The sequence below is a fragment of the Schistocerca nitens genome, chromosome 2 (assembly GCF_023898315.1).
Source record: "Schistocerca nitens isolate TAMUIC-IGC-003100 chromosome 2, iqSchNite1.1, whole genome shotgun sequence".
NCBI classification, from domain to species: Eukaryota; Metazoa; Arthropoda; class Insecta; order Orthoptera; family Acrididae; genus Schistocerca; species Schistocerca nitens.
The window spans coordinates 544,638,691-544,662,578 of NC_064615.1; the positions used below are offsets into that span (position 1 = coordinate 544,638,691).

At 40.5% G+C, this 23,888-nt stretch overlaps 1 protein-coding gene and 1 long non-coding RNA gene across 3 annotated transcripts in view; one reads left to right on the plus strand and one right to left on the minus strand.

The window, feature by feature from the left end:
* LOC126236541 (uncharacterized) overlaps positions 1 to 9,175 on the plus strand; it is a 206,194-nt gene extending 197,019 nt beyond the window's left edge. For both annotated transcript variants that reach the window (XM_049945920.1, XM_049945921.1), the window contains exon 3: positions 8,864 to 9,175. In XM_049945920.1, coding sequence (XP_049801877.1) covers positions 8,864 to 8,925 — 62 coding nt within the window. In that variant the 3' untranslated portion in view covers positions 8,926 to 9,175. The remainder of the gene's footprint in view (positions 1 to 8,863) is intronic.
* LOC126236566 (uncharacterized) overlaps positions 8,986 to 23,888 on the minus strand; it is a 52,055-nt gene continuing 37,152 nt past the window's right edge. Inside the window, exon 2 of the long non-coding RNA XR_007544959.1 lies at positions 8,986 to 9,349. This is a non-coding gene — a long non-coding RNA (uncharacterized LOC126236566). The remainder of the gene's footprint in view (positions 9,350 to 23,888) is intronic.

Sequence of the window (23,888 nt, forward strand, 5' to 3'; positions counted from 1 at the left end):
TAGCATCTTCTGTCAACAGGATGGATGCCACAAATACCGAAATCGTTGTTGCCTGGTGAAGGGACCAGTTACAAAACAGCCTGCGATGTGGAACGTCTGCTGCTAGTAAGCCCTGCACACGCTGTAAGTTATAAGGACAGTTAACAGTTGTTATGGAGAACGTTCCACACGGTCGTCTGGCTTACCCTGTACTGGGGGGCCCACTGCCTGGTAATGACACGGAGGTCAATCTTCACGGTGCTAATCACATTTTCCTCCAAGTCTGATAGCCGTATATTTCTGGTACGTCTTTCATAATTTCCGGCTTCCTGAAACGACCCTGTCTCAGAATAACGGCGAAGCACTCTTGCAAACACGGAATACTGTCGTTGTCGTCGGCAGGAATAGGTTTCGTGATTCAACCTTGCTGCCCGCCGCCCGGTGTTATTCGCCTTTCCGTAGGTAAATACAATGTCGGCATGCTGCCGGCCGCAGTGTCCGAGCGGTTGTAGGCGCTACATCTGGAACTGCGCGACCGCTGCTGTCACAGGTTCGAATCCTGCCTCGGACATGGATGTGTGTGATGTCCTTAGGTTTGTTAGGTTTAAGTATTTCTAAGTTCTAGGGGAATGATGACCTCAGAAGTTAAGTCCCATAGTGCTGAGAGCCATTTGAACAATTTTGTGGGCAAGCTCTCGATTCGAATACGGAGCCATTGTGTACAACGCTGTATCACGTGTACAAAAATGTGAGTAAGCAACAGAAGTGCATCGCGCTCAGAATTACCAATTACTATGACGGGAGTGTGTGCTAAGACATGACGTATGAGGAACAATGCCGCCCTCTAGGAGGAAACCGTGCATACTGTAACTGTCACTAGGTGGTGCAGCAGTCTCTGTAAGAATGTATGATTGAATTAATGGTCTTTAGCATGAGAACCATGCATTACAGGAAATAAATTAATTAGACGTTTTTGGTCCGTATCCTCTTATCGATCAATCCCTAGAGTTTGTACACGGTGGAAAAAATCACCCCGTCTAATTCTGAGGACATGCAACGTAATTGAACAATAGGCTAACACCGACGCCAAAGGTTTCGATTATTACATGCAATGTAACAGCATAATACAGCTGATGTCTGTTTTAAAGAGCTCAAATGCGCTGTTAGTGCCCTTCATAAAGATGTCTTTCTTGTTTTCAACGAGACTATGTCTTTCTAGTGACAAAGTACTACGGACACAGAGGCGAATTTTAAGAGAGTGTCATGTAATGTCAGCAGCTAGAAGAGTGTGTGAGGCCGTCTAATAGAGCAAGATCTATTGGAAAAGTGCCCGTCCAACCACACAGCGACGCATTTTCTAATGTGGTCTCTGGCTATTTTTCCAGAACTTGATCAACTTCTACCATTACAAGGCGCAAATCCGCCTAATAGTCCTTTTTATGCAATTTTTCTATCTCTATGTTCATTATATCTCAACATGCCGCCACATTTGTACTTGAATCATGAATTTAATTTAGTGCAGGTCGCCTATATTGGATTTTCTCAATTTTTCGTATTTCTTTTTATGTTTGGCACTTAGTGCGCTATTTTCATGACGACGAGAAGAGTATCTTTCTTAGGCGTTTAACCCATATAGGTGTCCTATCCGAACTATTAAAACCTTTACGTACACAGATCACTGACACATTATAAAATTATTCTTATGTTACTTTAAAAATTTTCTGTATTAATTGACATTTTCTTATACTTTCTCTCAGAGATGCTTGATCAGGCGAACGTTCTACCTCCGCTCTTTCATTTTAGTATTTTTGTCCCTTCCGGCAGACACAACCCGCAGTGAGAATTGCTAGATTCAGAAACGAAGTGGGTTTCATTATCGCGGGTACCGTTAGTTCGATAAAACACACCGCAAGAGAATCCCGATTTGCTGCTGAAGAATTGGCGTACAACATGTTCTCCAGAGGTCAACTGTTTCGCCTCAGCATTCACACGTACAAGCCTCCAGAAGTTATCCCTTATTTTGTTTAAAATAGCTTGTGCGTACCTCGCAATACACGCCGTTAAGCGAATATCTCCATCTTCTGTGTCATAAAATGTGTCTCCTTTGCAGCCCAATGGTACTGTTTAAAGCACAGAAATTATGGAAGTTGAACATACCACTCCGTGTAAAGGTAGCCTCATCTGTGGCTTCAAATGGCTCTGAGCACTATGGGACTAAACATCTATGGTCATCAGTCCCCTAGAACTTAGAACTACTTTAACCTAACTAACCTAAGGACATCACACAACACCCAGCCATCACGAGGCAGAGAAAATCCCTGACCCCGCCGGGAATCGAACCCGGGAACCCGAGCGTGGGAAGCGAGAACGCTACCGCACGACCACGAGATGCGGGCAGCCTCATCTGTGAACAGGATGCATGACACAAATACCGGAATCGTTGTTGCCTGGTGAAGGAACCAGTTACAAAACAGCCCCCCGATGTGGAATGTCTGCTGTTAGTAAGCCCTGCACACGCTGTACGTTATAAGGATAGTAACAGTTGTTATGGCTTGTGCTGTACTGGGGGGCCCACTGCCTGGTACTGACACGGCGGTCACCCTCCATGGTGTTAACCACATTTACCTCCAAGTCTGATATCCGTAAATTTCGGGAACGTCTTTCATGATTTCGTGCTTCCTGAAACGACCCTGTCTCAGGCTAACGGCGAAACACTTTTGCAAACACAGAATACTGTGCTTGTTGTCGGCAGGAATAGGTCTCATGATTCAACCTTTCTGCCCGCCGCCCGTTGTTATTTGCCTTTCCGTAAGTAAATACCATGTCGGCATGCTCTCGATTCGAGTAAGGAGCCATTGTGTCCAACGCTGTATCACGTCCACTATAAGGTGAGTCAGCAACAGAAGTAAATCGGGCACAGAATTACCCATTACTATGACAGGAGAGTGTGCTAAGACATGACGTATGAGGAACAGTACCACCGCCGGCCGCTGTGGCCGAGCGGTTCTACGCGCTTCAGTCGGGAACCGCGCTGCTGCTACGGTCGCAGTTTCGAATCCTGCCTCGGGCATGAATGTGTGTGACGTTCTTAGGTTAGTTAGGTTTAAGTAGTTCTAAGTTCTAGGGGACTGATGACCTCAGAAGTTATGTCCCATAGTACTGAGATCCATTGGAACCATGCATACTGTAACTGTGGCTACGTGTTACAGCGAGTATTAGACCGCATCCTCTGTAACAATAAATGATTGAATTAATGGTCTTTATCATGGGAACCATGCATCACCGAAAATAAGTTAATTATACCTTTTTGGTCCTTATACTCTCATCGATCAATCCCAAGAGATTGTACACGGTGGAAAAAGAAATACCCCATGTAATTCTGAGGACTTGTAATGTAACTGAACAACAGGCTAACACCGACGCCAAAGGTTTTTATTATTACTTGTAACATAACAGCATAATACAGCTGATGTCTGTCTTAAAGAACTCAAATGCGCTGCTAGTGCCCTTCATAAAGACATCTATGTTGTTTTTAACGAGACGACGTCTTTCTAGTGACAAAGTACTACGGTCACAGAGGCGACTTTTATAAGAGTGTATGGCAATGTCAGCAGCTAGGAGAATGTGTGAGGCCGTCTAATGGCGAACGATCTACTGGAAAACTGCCCGTCCAACCACACAGTCATGCATTTCCTAGCTTGGACTCAGACTATTTTCTCTCGAACTCCATCAACTTCTACCATTATAAGGCGTAAATACACCTTATAGTCATTCTTTCTGCGATAAAATTAGGTTGTGTGTACCTCGAGATACGCGCCGCACGCCGTTAAGTGAATATCTCCGTCTCTTGTGTCATAAAATGCGCTACCTTTGCAGCCCAATGTTTGTGGTTGAAGCACACACAGAAAATGCAGCAACTGATGACTGGCGATGTTTGCTAGCACCCATCTCGTGAACCCTCGGATACCCACGCCCACACCCCGATGTTACTGGTTCAAGCACCGATGGAAAGAGTCGGGTTTAGACTTGCAGCACAGAAAGACATAGAACATACACTGTGACAGCCACATAGGCTCATTTTGGACACACATTATTACTTTGAATAGAATACGAGGGCCACAAATCTCACAGAATCTTTGAAATTTTCAAATGTGTCGGTTAATTGCTACTTACGTGAGTTAAGAAACGTTGGAAACTCTTAGCATCAAAACACACACACACACACACACACACACACACACACACACACACACACACACACCTGTGTATTTCATGTGTCAAATATAACTACGCCATAAGTACTCACGTCATTAGCAATAAATTTTTCCTGAAATTGTAACAAATTTCTCATTAAATTACCCTCTTTACTGTCTCGTCATTTAATTTTCCTCATTAAATTCATCTCACGCATGTATTTGTTCACACTCATCTAGCTACTGACTGTCGCCTCTCACATCTTTTTGCGAAAAAGTATAACTATTCCCTGTTTCTTGTTTTTCGTCAATACTCACAGACACACATGGGACATAATGTATCATCACCCTCTACTAAGTGCTAAGTGAGTACCATTGCCGTAAGTAGCTACAATTCCCCTAGGAGGTCGCCATTCTCCCTTTGGGATGGCACTACTCCCTCAAAGTAGAAGAATCTGTCCTTCAAGATATGTGTCTTACGTCATGAATCTGGCAGTCCTGCGCCATCTTCCCTTTAACATAATGCAGTTGTGTAACTGAGGACAAAACTACTACCATTTTTAGCGATATGCAAAGCGAGTAAAACATACATGATCAAAAACGGATAGCAGTATGAGAACTCTCCACTGAGAGAAGCAGAATGTTGTTTTTATAAGCAAGACCCTAACAGATGATGCTTTCTCTGTAAAAGGTATTAATATTCAATGCGACGCTTCTTGAAATACCAGAACATTTGCTTATCGATCTCAGTAACCTCCGTCGTGAAGCACTCACAGCTACACACACAGAACACTGGACAGACAGTTGCAACGTATTGAGAGCATTGAACAGGTACCGTTCGTGATCAAATACAACAATGGAACACAATATCGTAAAAAAAGTACTATGGCACCGTACAAATTGTACATAAACGTTATCGTGTTTGAAAATGTGCGTGGCCGAGCGGTTCTAGGCGCTACAGTCTGGAATCGCGCGACCGCTGCGGTCGCAGGTTCGAATCCTGCCTCGGGCATGGACGTGTGTGGTGTTCTTAGGTTAGTTAGGTTTAAGTAGTTCTAAGTTCTAGAGGACTGATGACCACAGAAGTTAAGTCACATAGTGCTCAGAGCCATTTGAACCATTTTTGAAAATGTGCAGTAGCGTACAAGTGTTCAGATGAGTCAAGCAGAGTGGCAGCGGTTATGTGACTTCTGGCATTCACTGAAGGCAAGCTCACCACCGAATGTAATTTACACCTACTGTGTAGGACATGTCGGTAATCCGTACTGGAGATTGCAGTTCAGGTGGAAATTTCCGTCACACAGTCTCTTTGCCTAAGCGGTCGACAGCTTCATTGCCAGTGATCCCACAGTGTTATTTCAGCCAAGCGACAGCTCATATATTCCAACACTTCGATAATCATTTATACAGGGTGTTACAAAAAGGTACGGCCAAGCTTTCAGGAAACATTCCTCACACACAAAGAAAGAAAATATGTTATGTGGACATGTGTCCGGAAACGCTTACTTTCCATGTTAGAGTTCATTTTATTACTTCTCTTCAAATCACATTAATCATGCAATGGAAACACACAGCAACAGAACGTACCAGCGTGACTTCAAACACTTTGTTACAGGAAATGTTCAAAATGTCCTCCGTTAGCGAGGATACATGCATCCACCCTCCGTCGCATGGAATCCCTGATGCGCTGATGCAGCCCTGGAGAATGGCGTATTGTATCACAGTCGTCCACATACGAGCACGAAGAGTCTCTACATTTGGTACGGGGGTTGCGTAGACAAGAGCTTTCAAATGCCCCATAAATGAATGTCAAGAGGGTTGAGGTCAGGAGAGCGTGGAGGCCATGGAATTGGTCCGCCTCTACCAATCCATCGGTCACCGATGCCCCATAAATGAATGTCAAGAGGGTTGAGGTCAGGAGAGCGTGGAGGCCATGGAATTGGTCCGCCTCTACCAATCCATCGGTCACCGAATCTGTTGTTGAGAAGCGTACGAACACTTCTACTGAAATGTGCAGGAGCTCCATCGTGCATGAACCACATGTGTCGTGCTTGTAAAGGCACATGTTCTAGCAGCACAGGTAGAGTATCCCGTATGAAATCATGATAACGTGCTCCATTGAGCGTAGGTGGAAGAACATGGGGCCCAATCAAGACATCACCAACAATGCCTGCCCAAACGTTCACAGAAAATCTGTGTTGATGACGTGATTGCACAATTGAGAGCGGATTCTCGTCAGCCCACACATGCTGATTGCGAAAATTCACAATTTGATCACGTTGGAATGAAGCCTCATCCGTAAAGAGAACATTTGCACTGAAATGAGGATTGACACATTGTTGGATGAACCATTCGCAGAAGTGTACCCGTGGAGGCCAATCAGCTGCTGATAGTGCCTGCACACGCTGTACATGGTACGGAAACAACTGGTTCTCCCGTAGCACTCTCCATACAGTGACGTGGTCAACGTTACCTTGTACAGCAGCAACTTCTCTGACGCTGACATTAGGGTTATCGTCAACTGCACGAAGAATTGCCTCGTCCATTGCAGGTGTCCTTGTCGTTCTAGGTCTTCCCCAGTCGCGAGTCATAGGCTGGAATGTTCCGTGCTCCCTAAGACCCCGATCAATTGCTTCGAACGTCTTCCTGTCGGGACACCTTCGTTCTGGAAATCTGTCTCGATACAAACGTACCGCGCCACGGCTATAGCCCCGTGCTAATCCATACATCAAATGGGCATCTGCCAACTCCGCATTTGTAAACATTGCACTGACTGCAAAACCACGTTCGTGATGAACACTAACCTGTTGATGCTACGTACTGATGTGCATGATGCTAGTACCGCAGAGCAATGAGTCGCATGTCAACACAAGCACCGAAGTCAACATTACCTTCCTTCAATTGGGCCAACTGGCGGTGAATCGAGGAAGTACAGTACATACTGACGAAACTAAAATGGGCTCTAACATGGAAATTAAGCGTATCCGGACACATATCCACATAACATCTTTTCTTTATTTGTGTGTGAGGAACGTTTCCTGAAAGTTTGGCGGTACCTTTTTGTAACACCCTGTATAAATGATTTATGGGTCAACAGCTTCAAAAGTTTTAGTACTGTAAGAGACGATAAAGAATCACTGAGCAGGAAACATAGAGAATCTTTCACCCTGAAACAGAATGAAATGCTGATAGTATCGTAAGAAGTTCTGTGGTCGTGTCACTTGCCACTGCTGGTAATCTGAATATACCTGACATGGTACGCAGTACTCGCTTCCCACAAAGTCACTGGTTTTGGAGCAGTTAGAGTAGATATATTTTTTAACCAGATACTGTCTTACAACAGCATCGAAGTTTTATTTATAATGAGAGTCTAAGGTAGCACCATTTATTAAGTTCACCTTTGACAGTTTCATTGGGAAAGGAACATTATATCAGTTTAGCTTATGTGCTCTAATGATCATTCCTGATAACTCCTGAGTATCTAAATACACATGGAATAGAGGGGGAAGCACTACAGTGATGCAGAAGCGTCCATTTCAATAGTTTGTGGTGTCACTGGAGCCTATCGATCTCGGGTTGTTGTATTCATATTGAACGCTTCTAAGAAGAAACTTGGTGCAGAGAAATTAATAGCGTGGATGGGTTGGAGGTGGTAAGTGGGTAGTCTTTACTTGTGTGTGTGTTATATTAAATACAAACCTGGGAATGTGAACTAAGAAGTTAAATGTGCTACGGAGCTCAAAGCAAGATAACTTACATGAAATTAATAGTATCCTCGGTGTGAAAACCGATCTTATTCATATGCAAATGAATAAGCAAACCAAGAATTTCACGCAAAACAATAACATCCAAATATATAATACTGGTTTCACAACTGTGTCGCCGAGACTGTTTCTTCACTACGTGTTTTGAATGTACGGTTGCTGGGGGCCGGCAGTGCTCACCAATCCCCAAATCACAAACTCAGAGATCGCCAGATCAGTTCCCAGCATACGAAACTGAGGGACCTGAGGTTATCGTCATTTGGCATGTTACAGGATACATGTGTTGCGTATTGAATGCTTCCCACTCGAGGAGCATTACCCCCCTAGAGGAACTTGGTTCTAGTGACATCCTCAAACACGCGAAATGCGTCAGGTGTCATGTGTACTACCGTGGTCCATCTTCCAACTTTCTGTTATAGTGCAAGTAACGACAGGAATCCGGTAACATAGCACGCTGATCAGCGGTTACCGCGGTTGCGCAATTATTAGGGCACTCCCTAATAGCCGGCCCGTGTGGCCGAGCAGTTCTAGGCGCGTCAGTCTGGAACCGCGCGACCGCTACGGTCGCAGGTTCGAATCCTGCCTCGGGCATGAATGTGTGTGATGTCCTTAGGTTAATTAGGCTTAAGTAGTTCTGAGTTCTAGGGGACTGATGACCTCAGAAGTTAAGTCCCATAGTGGTCAGAGCCATTTGAACCACTCGCAATAACATTCACCGCCTTTTAAGGGTGTATTTGTAAAATGTAGGACCGAGAAAAATAGTGGCGGAACCCCGTATTATCACTGATATGCGACCATAACATAATCTTGTCACATGCTATGTAAAAATGCGAAGACATACCGTTGTCGTATGACTAGTAATTTTAAACGTGCTACGTTATTTTCATACATGCTACTATTAATACTACATATTTCCATTCTTTGCAGTTTACGTGGTGAAACCAAGGAGTCAGTGTGTACCACAACTGTCAGATTGTCCCAGGCACTAGGGGTATTGCAACTCTGTGGGCTCAGCTTGAAGAGACTGGTTCGTCTGCGAGGGAGTGAGGACTAAATGGCTGTCCTGCTGACTGAAGACATCTACTGTTTCCAGAGGAGCCAAGAAACTGCAAGAGCGTCAGAACTTAGCTAGTTTACTCAAACATCTTTCTCTTGTTTCTGTAATAGTTGTATACTGACACAATAAAAGTGTAGTTTCAAGACGTCAACTATCTATAGGTTGACGTGATTACTGTGAAACTATGGATTATTATTAATAACATCAAATCCATTTCATCCTTTACTCACGTTGATCTCCTATAATCCCAATATTCAATTCCAGCCATAACACAATGACTGCCACGAGGACACCGGCGGCCACAGGAAAGACTTACGACTGACGCCACGGCTGGGCCTTGCCTCGCCTGGTAACACCTGAAACATCCGTTATCTAGAGGGAACTGTGTCATATCTGACTATAGTGTCTGGTTTTATTGGAGGTAATAAGGCAAAGTAAACTGTGAAATATCACGCCAAGATGCGGGTTAACATTGTCGATGTAGTAAATGTGATCATGTACCGTCTCAGTTACTAGCCCTTCTGGTTTGAAACTTAAATACAAGGGCGTGCTGAAAAGTAATGTCTCCGAATTGTTATATGTGAAAACTTAAAAAGCTTTTTAAATTAAATAAATTTTAATTAACATTCTACACCCTTATTATTTTCGTGTACATGTTTATTTCTCATCATAGGCACCTTGTTTGTACCAACACGATAACAGTTTCTTGGTATGGTCAGTGTAGAAAGACTGACTTAGCTGAAAGGGCCGCAGTCTTACTTCTACTTTCACCGCTTCTAGGGGACTGATAACCTCAGATGTTAAGTGCCACAGTGCTTAGAGCCATTTCAACCATTTTCAACTGTTTCATCACTATCAAAGTGAAATTCTCGAAAGTTTCCTTCGAGTTTGGAACCCGATGAAGGGTGGATGAGGCCAAATCGGGACTGAATGGAAGAAAACCTATGACCTCGTATACAAGGTGTCGGGTAGTTACACATATTGCACAATAATTGCTAATTCCATTTGATGCCATGATTTTCAGATTAACAGACACTGACTTTTGAATTTCAGTTATTAACGGCATTTATTTAATGAAAAAATAGATACACTTTTAACCACCCTAGTACCAATGAAGTGAATATAATGCTGTAAGCAACTGGAAACAAATCTTCCTAGTTTTCAAAACCATTATTTCTAAACCATGTGACTTTCTCCCTCTAAGTAACTTTAATCCAGCACATCAAAATCTATGTACAGTTTTCGCACTGAGGACCGCTGTCGGCAATATGACCCCAGTCTGCATTTTTTTCGTTCCTTGAATGTAGGATTTCTGCAATTAGAACCACTGCTTATTCTGGAACAGATACAATTAATGTTTTCCTGTTAGTTCATTACAATACTGTCAGTTATCCCATGCACATTACTTGGAGTTTTGATGTACCGACGGACAGTCAGAGAAACAAAAAATATTGATACTAAGGGGGTCGAGTCGATTAAGCCACAGAAAGAAACGAAAAAAAGTGTGAATTAAAAATACCATATTTTCGTTTTAAAGTCTTACAACCATCGAGTGGAGGCAAAGAACGACAGAGTTGAAATTACGTATGCACAGCACTAACGGAGTAGTATACGATCGCTGCAGAGATGAACGTCATCGTGAATCGCGCTAATACGAAATATTCTATTAACAGAAACTGTTTACCAGGTAAGTAAGGCTGTGGCTATAGTGATTCTACTCTCTGCATTACAGGTAATGTCTTCCTTTCTTTCTTTTTCTTTCATATTACCAAGTTATGTTTTATATTTCATTTCAGAGGGAGTTTTGATTATCTTTCACTGATATAGGAATGTGGGAATAAGATTATTGTTGAATTCGGACCTGATTGTCGCTTTTCTTTATGCGTTCATCAACACTGAGTATCAGCTTAATTTACTATATTATGACATGGAACAGATTTTTTTTTTTAAAAGAATAGTATATTACAAGGACGATTATATTGCGGCAATCAGTAAGGTTTTTCACACTACACAATATGGATCATCGTCAGTGTTGCTTTTGCTACTCACTATTTGTATTTTATATGGCGCCCTGAATTAGTTTCTTATTTTCCCTCCTTATTTGGTGAAGTTCCATGGGAAACCGGGGAAAATCCGTCCAATCTGACGAGACGTTTAATCGACTACATTAATGTTATTCACATAGCTGAAAGTTCGATGCTCTATTAGTAACCACTGTTCTACGCTTCGCTGTTCTTTTTAATTTAGTATTCGGAAAATAGTTATTAACTTTCTAGCAACTATTATTGGAAAAACGTTACTTACTAAAACTGCATCTTTTTACTTCATTATTGAATTATAAACTACTCAGTTTTCTTTTTTTTTAACTGTAGCTACAGTATTATGTTGTGAAAGTCAACATAGGATTCTTTTTATTAGTTACATTTTGGGATACATCGCAATTTACTTTATTGCTTTGCTTGACTTTGCCAAAGAAATCATTTGTCAATAGCAGTTAGTCTGCTTTGTCACACTCATAATTAGAAAGCTATTTTTATTATTACATACGAATACTCTGCTGTTTGCATTTCTTAACACATTCGTTTAACTTTATTTCGTTGTCTGTATTTATCTGATAATTGACCATCTCCCTCAAGCAGGATCACGCGTTTTTCAAACGCTTCTTACGAGACGTGAGGGAATTATTCGTCCATTTTCCACCTTTTCACCATATTTCCCACCCTACTGATTTCATTACTCCCATTTCTCTCATTTTCCCTTATACATTTATTTCGAAGCTTCTTTCTGCCGCCTGCCGCTGTGGCCGAGCGGTTCTAGGAGCTTCAGTCTGGAACCGCGTGACGGCTACGGTCGCAGGTTCGAATCCTGCCTCGGGCATGGATGTGTGTGATGTCCTTAGGTTGGGTAGGTTTAAGTAGTTCTAAGTTCTGGGGTGACTGATGACCTCAGATTTTAAGTCCCCTAGTTCTCAGAACCTTCTCCCATATGTCCACTGGAGAGCACATGACGACCTATGTGGTAGTGACCACTTCCCCATCTTCCTGTCACTGCCCTGGCGTTTGGCCTATGGACGCCTGCCCAGATTGGCTTTAAACGAGGCCGACTGGGAAGCCTTTACCTCTGCTGTCACCTTTAAATCTCCCCCCATAGTAATATTGAAGTGGATTGAGGAGGTAACTACAACGATCGTTTCTTCGGCAGAAAACGTGACACCTCGTTCTTTAGGGTGCCACAGGCGAGAGACAGTCCCTTGATGGTCAGCGGAAGTCGCTGAGGAAATTAAGGAGCGTCAGCGAACTCTTCAGCGGTATAAGCGGCACCCTTCCCTGGAGCACCTAATAGCCTTTAAACGGCTCCGTGCCCGCGTTCGCCATCATATCAAACGACGGGAGCAGGAGTGTTGGGAGAGATACGTGGCTCCATTTCATTAATCTTTCCCATCTTGAAACAAATTTATTCCCAACTGAAAATTATTAATTTATGCAGAGTTTATTATTTCAGGAGTTTTCAGCTTCAGTTACTTCACTTAACGCAAAGTATTCCATATATTAGAGCTACTAATCCAATTTAGAGAATGTCATGTATTATTGATTTACTTGAGCAATTATTTTTCTGTCATAGGAGCTCAAAAGTCAGCTACTGTATTTTGACAGAATTTACTATTGTAAACTATCTTTCATATTCTCTCGTAAGTCATTATTTGTGTATACTTAATTTTCGAGATGATTCTTGCTCACTAGGGCGTCATTACAAACTAATAGCATATTTACAACATGAATACGTATATTCCTTTCTTACTATGATAGGACGGAAGAAGAGAATGAAACTTGAAACGTATATAAATTTTCATCCAGTTAAGACCAACAGGAAGCAAAACTGTTTATCTCCCAGACGTGGCAGTCTCCCTACAGAAACTAGTTGCTGTCGTTTCTGAATCACTTCAAATCTGCAATGCTTCGTAGACCATGTTCTTTCTTACTTTTCTGGTATTCCCAACGGTATGAGTTTGCATTAGGGATGCCCATTATCCTCAATAGTACTTGATCAACATTCATAAACTTCTTTATTTCTGCTGAAGGTTTCACTGATTTTTCTATAGTTTTTGAGTTACACTAGATTAGCAGTGCTATAACTAGCGGTAGAAGCTTTTGCGTCATGCCTTCTTTTTCTGTCCAGCAGTCTTTTACATATGTTTGTCCTATCCTGTGCCTTCTTCGCGTCCATAGGGATCTGAGACATGACTGGAAAATAAACCACGCTTGAAAGCATGTTGTGGAACTCCTGATTAAACATTAGTTCACAAGGAGCAAAGCCTTTGGCATCATGCATAAGATTATTGATTATTTCTGCGAAGTCTTTGATATGAACGTCCCAAGTCGAATGCTTCTTGACACAGTAAGTCCTACACAGTTCTGTTTAGGTCACAAATAACCCGCTCGCTCATATTTATCCGTGAAAAATACGCTGAGAGCATTATCTATGGAGAATTCCGGACTTTTCTACACACACTTTAAATGTTCCTGATACACATTGGGGACTATTATAAGATATGGCTTCCCAACCTTTACATAACAGATCTTTTCCAGCTTGTCTACCAGCTATATGGCATTAGCTCCCTTTGTCGGATATATTTTGACATACTATCTAAAACCATCTCCGCAAAAACATGGCTTCATTTTCGTTTTGGTGTCGGGAGAGGGTGAAAATGATCGGCTGCATGTAATTTCAGAGGTTCACTTGGTTCTACGTTGTACATATCACCCTGCACTGTTCTGTTTACTGAATGTACCTTCTGACGAATAACACAGGATGCTAGCCTCCTTGCTACTCCACGATGCATATTATCGAAAAAGACTTTTTCACATAATTTAGCAATGCATCTGTCGGCAAAATATTGGCCACAACGTAGATGTATTTAATCTCTCAGCATATCGACATGTTTTGAAGAAAAAAATAGTTTCCATTCTGGGGAATCTAATTTTCTTCTTCGGAATAACATTCATTAACGTAGGCAAAAATACTGCGCTATTTTAAGATAATTAGGGACTCCTAAATCGCTTTTGACTAACCTCAGCTGATAATTTTCATTTTCCTTCCTTTTTATGTTTTAGCATACTTTCTTCAATGCAGTTTCCCACTTGAGCTCATGTAGGGACAACTTGCTCACTTCATTTCTCTCTGCTAACGCAATTTCTGATTCCTGCGTAAACTTGATAGCCCATCTGCTACCATATTGTTCTTCCCTTGTATGTACTTAATCTCAAGATCGAACTCCTGAAGATGCATAGCCCACCTGGTTTGCCTTGGATGTATCAGTTTGAAAGTTTTTCATAAAGTAAGTGCCGTTTGACCACTATAGATTAACACCTTGTGCCGTAAAGATAATACGCAAACTTGTTTGCACCTAACACGATGGCGAGTGCGTCTAATTCCGAAATTCCGGAACTGCGCTCACCAGGTTTCAGTGAACGACTCGCAAACACGATTGTTTTGTGCACCTCTTGGTCGCCTTCTCTTTCCATCTGAAACACCTCTACTGCAATATTATAACCACTCGCGTCAACTGACTTGTAAAAGCGATTCGAAAAATCTGGATGATGCAAAAGCGGACTACTCATCAAACAGTTTCTTAATTCTCCAAAGGCAGAGTGTCATTCTTTAGTCCAAACCCAAAGGGTGCAATTCTTCAAGTGCGGTAAACAAGGCGCACGAAACAAGCGATCTTTAACAAAACGGCGGTAGATTCCGAACAAACAGAACGTTGACATGAGTTGCTTTTCATTTCTGGCCGCTTAAAACTTTTCAATGGCAGAGAATTAGGGCCAGAAATGTAGTTCCGCTGCTAATTTCATGACCCAAGAGTTTTGTTTGGTCTCTTCCACTTTTCTATAGCTTTTAGCACACTATCTAGTAGACGCATACATTCTTTCCATGTGGGAGTTGTCAACAGTATATCATATACATAAATAGTCTCCTCATCTAACAACTCCTGCCACAATACGTGATCTATTATTCTTAGAAAGGCACACATGGAAATATTTAATCGAAATGCGACTACTTTATACCGGTACGGCACTCCTTCATATAATGAGGCTGTATATTTACGTGATTCTTTCACCAGAGGCAAATTCCAGTATCCACAAGTTACATCCATAGATGTAAGATACCTATACGTGCCCAGGCTTTACATTAAAGCGGCATACATATCCTTTAACTTTAGCAGTCGTATTCGAAAATACATTATGAGTAGCTAGTACTTCTCTTAGTTTTGCTATCTGTTTATCAGAAATTTTATTTTTTGACTGTACCTTTGGCTTCTGTCCCTTCTAGTATATAGTCCCCTTCCGCATTAGCATGTTGCACATTATTAGCGAATTCAATATCTTCCTCAAGCATCCCTTATTCCTCATTACTCTAACAGGCAGATTTCATGGTTTAATAGTACTACCTATACGGTTTCTATGAAAGATTCGAATCAAAAATGGTTCAAATGGCTCTGAGCACTATGGGACTCAACTGCTGAGGTCATTAGTCCCCTAGAACTTAGAACTAGTTAAACCTAAGTAACCTAAGGACATCACAAACATCCATGCCCGAGGCAGGATTCGAACCTGCGACCGTAGCGGTCTTGCGGTTCCAGACTGCAGCGCCTTTAACCGCACGGCCACTTCGGCCGGCAAAGATTCGAATCAATCAATGTTATCACTAAGTGGTTCTGATCATAATCCGTCCTTCCCTGATATTTTGTTAAGATGCCTGTGCCTATTAATATCTCAACACTTAAACCGAGCGTGATTAAACAAGGATGATCTATTATTATTTCACCTATACGAAATGAAATCAAAGCTTCGTGCTCTACGGATCTAGAAACTTTTCCAGTAGCATCTATTGTTCTTAAACCACTTACTTTCACGACAGTTAAATCTCTATTATTAGGAATAGGATCACAAAATTCTTGGGACAAACCAGTTCCTTCACTAGCACTATGAAGAGGACAATGCACTGTTACACTTGAGAATTAGATTTTTAATAGGGTGAATTATTCTAGTCCGAACAGGTTACTTACAAACATCTTCTAATAAATCCTTTTCAATCTGTTTCCAGCAAAAGTAGTTCTGTTCAGTTGCAAGTACATTCACACTTAGATTCACGGGGTCATTAGTATCTGCATTCTCAGCTGCTTTTCCAACCTTTCCACCGATTTTAAATAAAAGCACTTAATGACTCCCTGTACATTCGTTTGCTGTACTTCAGCTAAACTACTCTCTACCTCTGAGCAATTGCGACCCTGCATAACATTGCTATCTATAACACTGTGGTCGGCTTTTACTATTTGCGGCAAGTCAATACAGCTACTAGGTTTCTTGACCTCCTTGTTATTATTGATATCCCCATCATCCATCAACTCCTCCTCTTCAGAACTTTGTAAAAAGAATCTATTTCTTCTACCGAAACTTAAACCTTCATGTTGCTATCATTGCCGAAGATGGAAGCCTTTACCATATCTTCGTCCTTGTCTGGTGCATGTGGGCTTAATTAAAAATATTAATGAATAAATGCAATAATTTTAGTAGCTGTGTGACCTGTTACGAAGTCTCGTAACCGGTTGGCCCTGACTAGTATTAGCACGCAATCTGACTGCATAAAATAAAAATAAAGAATGACAAGGAATTTCCACTAACACAATTGATTAATTAAGTCCCCTGCAACTATAAAAGCTACGAAACAACAAAGCACAAGTGTAACTGTTCTGTGTGTGGTAGTGTGACTCAACATACATGTATCTGGCTCGGTTCTTTCTCAGTACGACAAAATATTTTAAACACCATATACAATGAACTATACTACAACAATACTAATGTCTACCATTTTTACTATCAAAAGAATTCCAAGCGACGATCCGAAGCAGCGGTCGCCACGTGCATGGGGGATTAATTAAAAATGTTAATGAATAAATGCAATAATTTTAGTAGCTGTGTGACAGGTTACGACGTCTCGTAACCGGTTGGCCCTGACTAGTATTCAATGGGCTCCCAGAATCTAATAACGCAGTGAACTTATTCTTACCCACACATACTTCAATAACAGGATGTAAAAATGTGTCTACATTATTTTCCTTTTCGTCTAGCAAAATATCTCTCATGTCTTCCAAGCGTACGTAGTGTAAAGTCGTAGTGTCATTACTTTCTGAACCGTCTATATTGCTGCCAGAAGCCGAAGCTGCTAGTCATTGTCGATTGTTTGCGTCACGTATTTGCTTATTCGCGTCATTTCGCGGATCAATTTCTACGATTTGCACTTGTCTCTCTGAATTTCTGTCAGGTGGAGGATGCCAATTACGTCCCACCTGTCTGTTAGATGTAAATTCTTGGTTGTGTCTGTTATTAAAAATTATATTTTCCTGGCTACTTCTTGTGTAATTTCGACTGTCACTTCTGAAATTATTGTTAGGTCTACTACCCTGGTTATTTCTGTAGTAAGAATTTCTATTATTGTATGAACAATTTCTGTTTTGATGATACCAATTACTGTTTTCGTATGATTGATCATTCCGGTAAGAATTTCTGTTATTATAATTGTCTGTGTAATTTCTGTTAGAACGTCTGTTATTGTCATAAGGCTGGTATCTATTGTCCTGACTGTTTCGTCCGTCATTTTTCAAAATTACCGCTATAACGCCCGTTCCGATCATTATCCCTTATCTGAAAATCTATTGTGATTACTGTTACTGAAAAATTTATAAGAAGTTCCGTCGTCGTTGTCATACTCAAGTTCTTGTAGCAAAGTCTTAAAAGTTTCAATGTCGTCTTTACATCTTCCGGCTAAAGCAATGTGTCTTATCGACTGTGGCGGCTTAGTTAAACAAATACGAATTAATTCAGTCGGGCTATAAGCGTTGGAAAGGAATTGATTCTTTCGAAGCATGTCTTCGAAGTATTCTGCCGGCGTGCGGAACTCAGACTGTTTAAAATTACGCTGCATAATAAGACTATGTTTGACTCTGTCTTGCGTGTTTTCGGACCAATATGCCGATAAAAATCATTTAAATTATGACAGTCTCTAATAAGAGCGCGCATGCACGTCGCCGGTTCGTTTTCTAAATATCCACACATAAATTCCAGTTTGTGACTTAGTGGCCAATTTGGCGGAGGTTAGTACGTACATTGATCTAACCATTAACATGGATGTATGTCATTATTAGAATTGCGAAAGATCTTAAATTTCCGAACTGTTAAAAGTGTTTATAGTCAAAGTTTTCGCCTCGTGGCGACAAAGACCTAGCGCGTCTGTCCCAGTCCGAATGTCGATTATTGTCAAGTTCGCGTGCCTGGCGCTCTCTTGTTGCATCTCGTAAATGAAATAAATTATTTTCTTCAAAACCCCCCGCTATCGGTGATTCTAAATTTCTTCTAGTGTCTTTTCCTACGATTTCGTTTTCAATTTGTTCAACTTGCTTTCGTAAAGCCCCAAATTCCCTTTTAACGTGTTCATTAAATTTTCCCTGATATTCAACATGTTTATTTGTATTGTGGTACTCTTCTGTTTCTGCAAATGACAATGTGAGCTGTATCATCTGAATCCCTGTCCCCATTTAAACTAAGACTTGCCAATTTATCTGAAATCTCCTCAAATCTTTCCGATAAGTCACCTATTTGTTCTTTCTGCTTGTATACGTCTTCTGTAAGTGTCGCGACTCGGGTTTCAGTATTGACGCATTTAGTAGTTAACTGTTCATATTGTTGTGTTAGGTTATTTATTCTGTCATTTGGCACGGATTCCTCGATTCTTTCAAATATTTCTTCCATATCGTGTGCACGTTGTAAAATTAACTCTGAAAATTTTTGTACTATCACACGATCTCTTTGTTCCTGTTCTCTATCCCGTTCCTTTTGTATAATTTCTATTGAAGTTAATCTATTATTGTGACCATTCAAAATCGGTTGTACTTCTTCTCTAATTTCTTTCTTTAATTCATCTTTCACGTTTTTAAAACATATCCCTATTCGTGAGTCTAACCGTGTTTCCATTGTTCCCATTTGTGATCCAAAATTTATTATTGCACTCATCAACTGCTCCATATTTACTTGTTCGAAATTCTTATCGCTCCTAACATTTCCAGTGAAACTAACTTCCCTCGTGAGAGCCGCAAAGCTATCTGTGTTCAATACTATTCCCGAATCTTCTATCGTTAATCTCGTATTCTGAAAATTTTTCAATTGTGAAAAACTTTGAACTGGTTCCGGACTATTTTCCCGGCTTATTAAATTGTTTTCTACTTCATTATTCACCATACTGTTCTCCCGCGTTGGCGAGTTCGCCATGTTAACAATTTCGTTATTCTGACTATCCATCATTCTTGCCTATTTCATCGATCGCGTAATGATTTACAAAATATACAACACTCGCCATTATACGAAAATTACACACAATATAACACTTTATCACAAACAATACCATTCACACGATTAACGAACAATTAAAACCTTCACAACTGCACTATTTGTCAAACCCGTATACGACAGATCAAAAATTAAATTCTACAAAAATACCATCAGAAGAATGACATAGCAACTACAAATGTTCACTTACAAAATCCACTAGTGCAATATAGGCTACAATCACTAAACTACAAATTCAAAAATGGTTCAAATGGCTCTGAGCACTATGGGACTTAGCTGCAGTGGTCATCAGTTCCCTAGAACTTAGAACTACTTAAATCTAACTAACCTAAGCACATCACACATATCCTTGGCCGAGGCAGGATTCGAACCTGCGACCGTAGCGGTCGTTCGGCTCCAGACTGTAGCGCCTAGAACCGCTCGGCCACTCCGGCAGGCCAAAACTACAAATTACTACAACAATACTAGTGTCTACTATTTTTACTATCAAAAGAATTCCAAGCGACGATCCGAAGCAGCGGTCGCCACGTGCATGGGGGCTTAATTAAAAATGTTAATGAATAAATGCAGTAATTTTAGTAGCTGTGTGACAGGTTACGACGTCTCGTAACCGGTTGGCCCTGACTAGTATTAGCACGCAATCTGACTGCATAAAACAAAAATAAAGAATGACAAGGAATTTCCACTAACACAATTGATTAATTAAGTCCCCTGCAACTATAAAAGCTACGAAACAACAAAGCACAAGTGTAACTGTTCTGTGTGTGGTAGTGTGACTCAACATACATGTATCTGGCTCGGTTCTTTCTCAGTACGACAAAATATTTTAAACACCATATACAATGAACTAATTGAAAAACCAGAAATACTATAATTGCACATAGAAACCAGAATTACAAGTCTAATAAGTGAACACGAGCCAAATGCTTTGTTGACTGTACTTGTGAGCAAGAGTCATTGTCATTAAAGAAAACTGTAATACCTTTTTACCTCATTATATATTGACGAAAATTACACTAGCATCATAAATCAAAAGCCCATTTCCTTTCTCAAATACACTGTGACAATTGCAACATCTTCCAACTATACATTACACCAACCGAACAGCATCTACTCTCTCACCCAAGAGAGCAACAACTGCCCTCGACATCCTCTCAACTACTACTGCACCAGTGGAGGCGGCGGAATAATAATCTTTGGCGCAATCTCATTCGCTGTGACTCAGTGCAGCCACCATTCACTGGTTCAAACATATTAATTTATTTTTCCCTGTTATCTACAGCAATTCCTTTCTCCTCTTTGACTCATTTTTCTAAAGCGTCCAAATTGCTGTTAGCTTTATAATGAGAGTGGTTTAGCACATCACTGGTACTGTCGGTTCCTTTTTTAACATCCCAGTTATCTGTTTGCGTGCGTTGACTGACTCTGATTTGCGTTTGGTTACTGGCTATGTTACTGTTCCCTCCTGGTGAACTACAGTTTCACCATGGGTGGGACCTAGTTTCCCAAACGCAGCCTGTTTTCCTCATTCAATAAATAGGCAGACAGGGTAGTATTAGGCCCTCTGTCTTGTCTCAACGGTGCATTATTTACATTTGTACTTTAGTCATAATAGCTACTGCGAAAGCAACTTGGCCGTCTAGCCAATCTTTTTGAACCACGGCCTCGAATATGATAATTAGATCTTGTATTCTGTACCACTATACCTCTAAGATTCACGTTCCCACTGTCATTATTTCTCTTGGTTACGTGATTGTTAGAATCCTGGTTATTGTTTTGCATTTGCTCCTCAGCAGCAGCTACTCTTTCTACTCGCTCCAAGTATTCAGTGAATATAACCTCAATATGTCTAGGTGAGAAAATGATTCTTTTCTGCCAGAACCAAGGCAGATTACCTTCTAGCACCATCATAATCATTTCCGATGTCATCGTTTTTGTCAGATGCGACAGTCTTCAAAAACCCACTTTCTAGCGCAATCCTTTACTGACTCATGACCTGAACCAAACTTATTAACACTCTAAACCTACCTCAAGACATTGATTTCTGTGTTGTGTTACCAGTAATGATTAAGAAATAATGTTTTAAATTCGGAAAGAGATTTTTTATTATTAAGTAAGCTGACTTTCGCGGAACATCTGCTGACAAATGACTTCTTAGGAAAGCGATTTTCTCCCGCTCTGACCATGAGTTAGGCAAAACATCTTCAAAATCATTCCAAACCTCTAATGGGTTTTAATCAAAACGTAAAGCTGACGACATACGATAGAAGCGCCGTCAACTGGAGCAACATGCCGTACAGTAGCATCACAAGAATAACCAGAGATTGCTCCATTTTTTATGTTTGTAATACTAATATTTAATTCTTCTACTTTTAATTTTACTGCTTCCGTTCTGTCAAAAAATCTTATATCAACATCCTCATACAATTTCACAGAATCAGATTTTACTGTCTTAATATCTCCCTCCCATTAGTTGACCTCCAACTTTGAAATCTTTGCGAACTTCGCTTAATTTAGTTTTTGAGAGTACTATGCAATTTATTTAGCAATTGCCCTACCTTGACTTGGAGATCGTGGTGGTTAGCATCAATTTTATAACTTTAAATATTTAGTTTTGTGGTCATTTCATCCTTCAGTCCTCAATTACTAGACTCAATCTTACTACTTCACTGTCTACTACTGTGTTTGTACAATACCTAAACAACTAGCTTCTAATACCATTTTTTTTCCTTTTCTCTCGATAGTAATTCGTGTGAATGTTTTCTTTTCCTGATTAGTAATAAGAAATTTATGCAGTGGTGCAGAAGATGGCAAAGATAGGCTTTTAATTTGATCTTTGTAACAGAAGAGCAATGTCCAGAGAATATTCAGTTTTTTTTAATAACTTTAGTTTCCTTCAGTTTCTCTTGAGAGTACTTATGTTTTAGATTTCACACAAAAACGATGTGTAATTTTTACTCATGAGCGACAATGTGTATGCTATAAATTATATGTGTATATAAAAAAGCAAGAAATATACATTTTAAAAATTATCATAGCCGCAAGAATATTTTTATTTATTACGCCAATATTCGTTCACAAGAATGAGTTTAGCCTGAGTCATATGAAAAGGCAGTAATGTCTTCCATCCTACAAGAAATCTTGAAATCATCAAGATTTAGTGAATGGACTGTAGGATAGGCAACCACAGAAATTTAGAGGTAAACTAAGTATTTCACCCTAACTTAAAAGTGACTTCTATTAAATGTCTATATGTGTTGTAACTGAGCAATTGACTTTTTGTTAAGCACCAAGTCTGCTGCAAAATCAGTCATTCTAAAAACCTACGTCGATAGAGTAAGAGATATTATTCTAGATACATTATTCATTTCTGCGCCTTCAGTATCTGTACTGTGCATTATATTTTTCCTACGCAGCGATGAAGACCGTTAATGGGAAAAATTTAGTTTCAACAAAAATCCATGCTTTGATTCCAGTACTGCAAATGGTAATTATTTCTCATTAGGTAAATTTCATGCCAGTTTTTGTATTAGCTGCTGGGCTACCTCCCAGCACGGTTATTCCAAAATCTACCAATAGACTAACACAATTGGCGATCGATTTTCCAGGAGGAAGTCATAGCTGAACCGATTTCCAGCGTCTTGGTTCCCAGCACTGACAGCTCTGCGGAAGGACAGCTCTCGCAAAGCAACAGGCGTGCGGTAGACCACAGCGGTCGAGCAGTTGAATCCCGACCTTTCAACGCCCACGGTCTCCAGAGTGTACCATCCACATCCTCCACTATGCACGGCGCTCCTGCTACACAATTATTTGCTGCGCTATGATATAACCAATACATATTTCATGTGTGCAGCAGATGGTTCTTAACTTAGAGCAAAATATTGCTAAGTAGACAGCAATACCCATTAATTTAAAGTTTTATTTGAACTGTCAGGCACTTAGACCTTTATTCTTTTGGAGTGTTACCCTTGGTATTAAATCTACGGAAGTTAACTGAGCGATTAGATCCGCTCTTCATACACTAGTATAATTGTGAGTTATTTAATTTATAATTATATCCAGACAGTGCTTAGTGAATTAATGATTTTTGCCACTAACATACAGATTGCAGTATGGTGCCTATTCCATAAGATCCAGTTACAACTGAACATGGCACATATAATGCCCACACAAATTTATGCCATGCATAATAACCTACTCTCACAGATTGGCCGAAATTTCCACCAAGGACGACATGAGTGTAACAGACAATGCATTTGCAGCCAGGCACATGGCAACAATAAATTTTCCACAGACGTGTGCAATCTCTTTCTTAAGAATTATCACTACAGATTTGATGTGTTATTCCTTTAGACACATCGAAATTAAACACATAACCAGTTTGTAGCTGCCATATACTTTTTTTTTATTACAAACACACACTCTTAATGATGTTAACTGTAACAACTAATATAATAACCCGAACCTGCCCTACAGAACCACCAACAGGACTCAG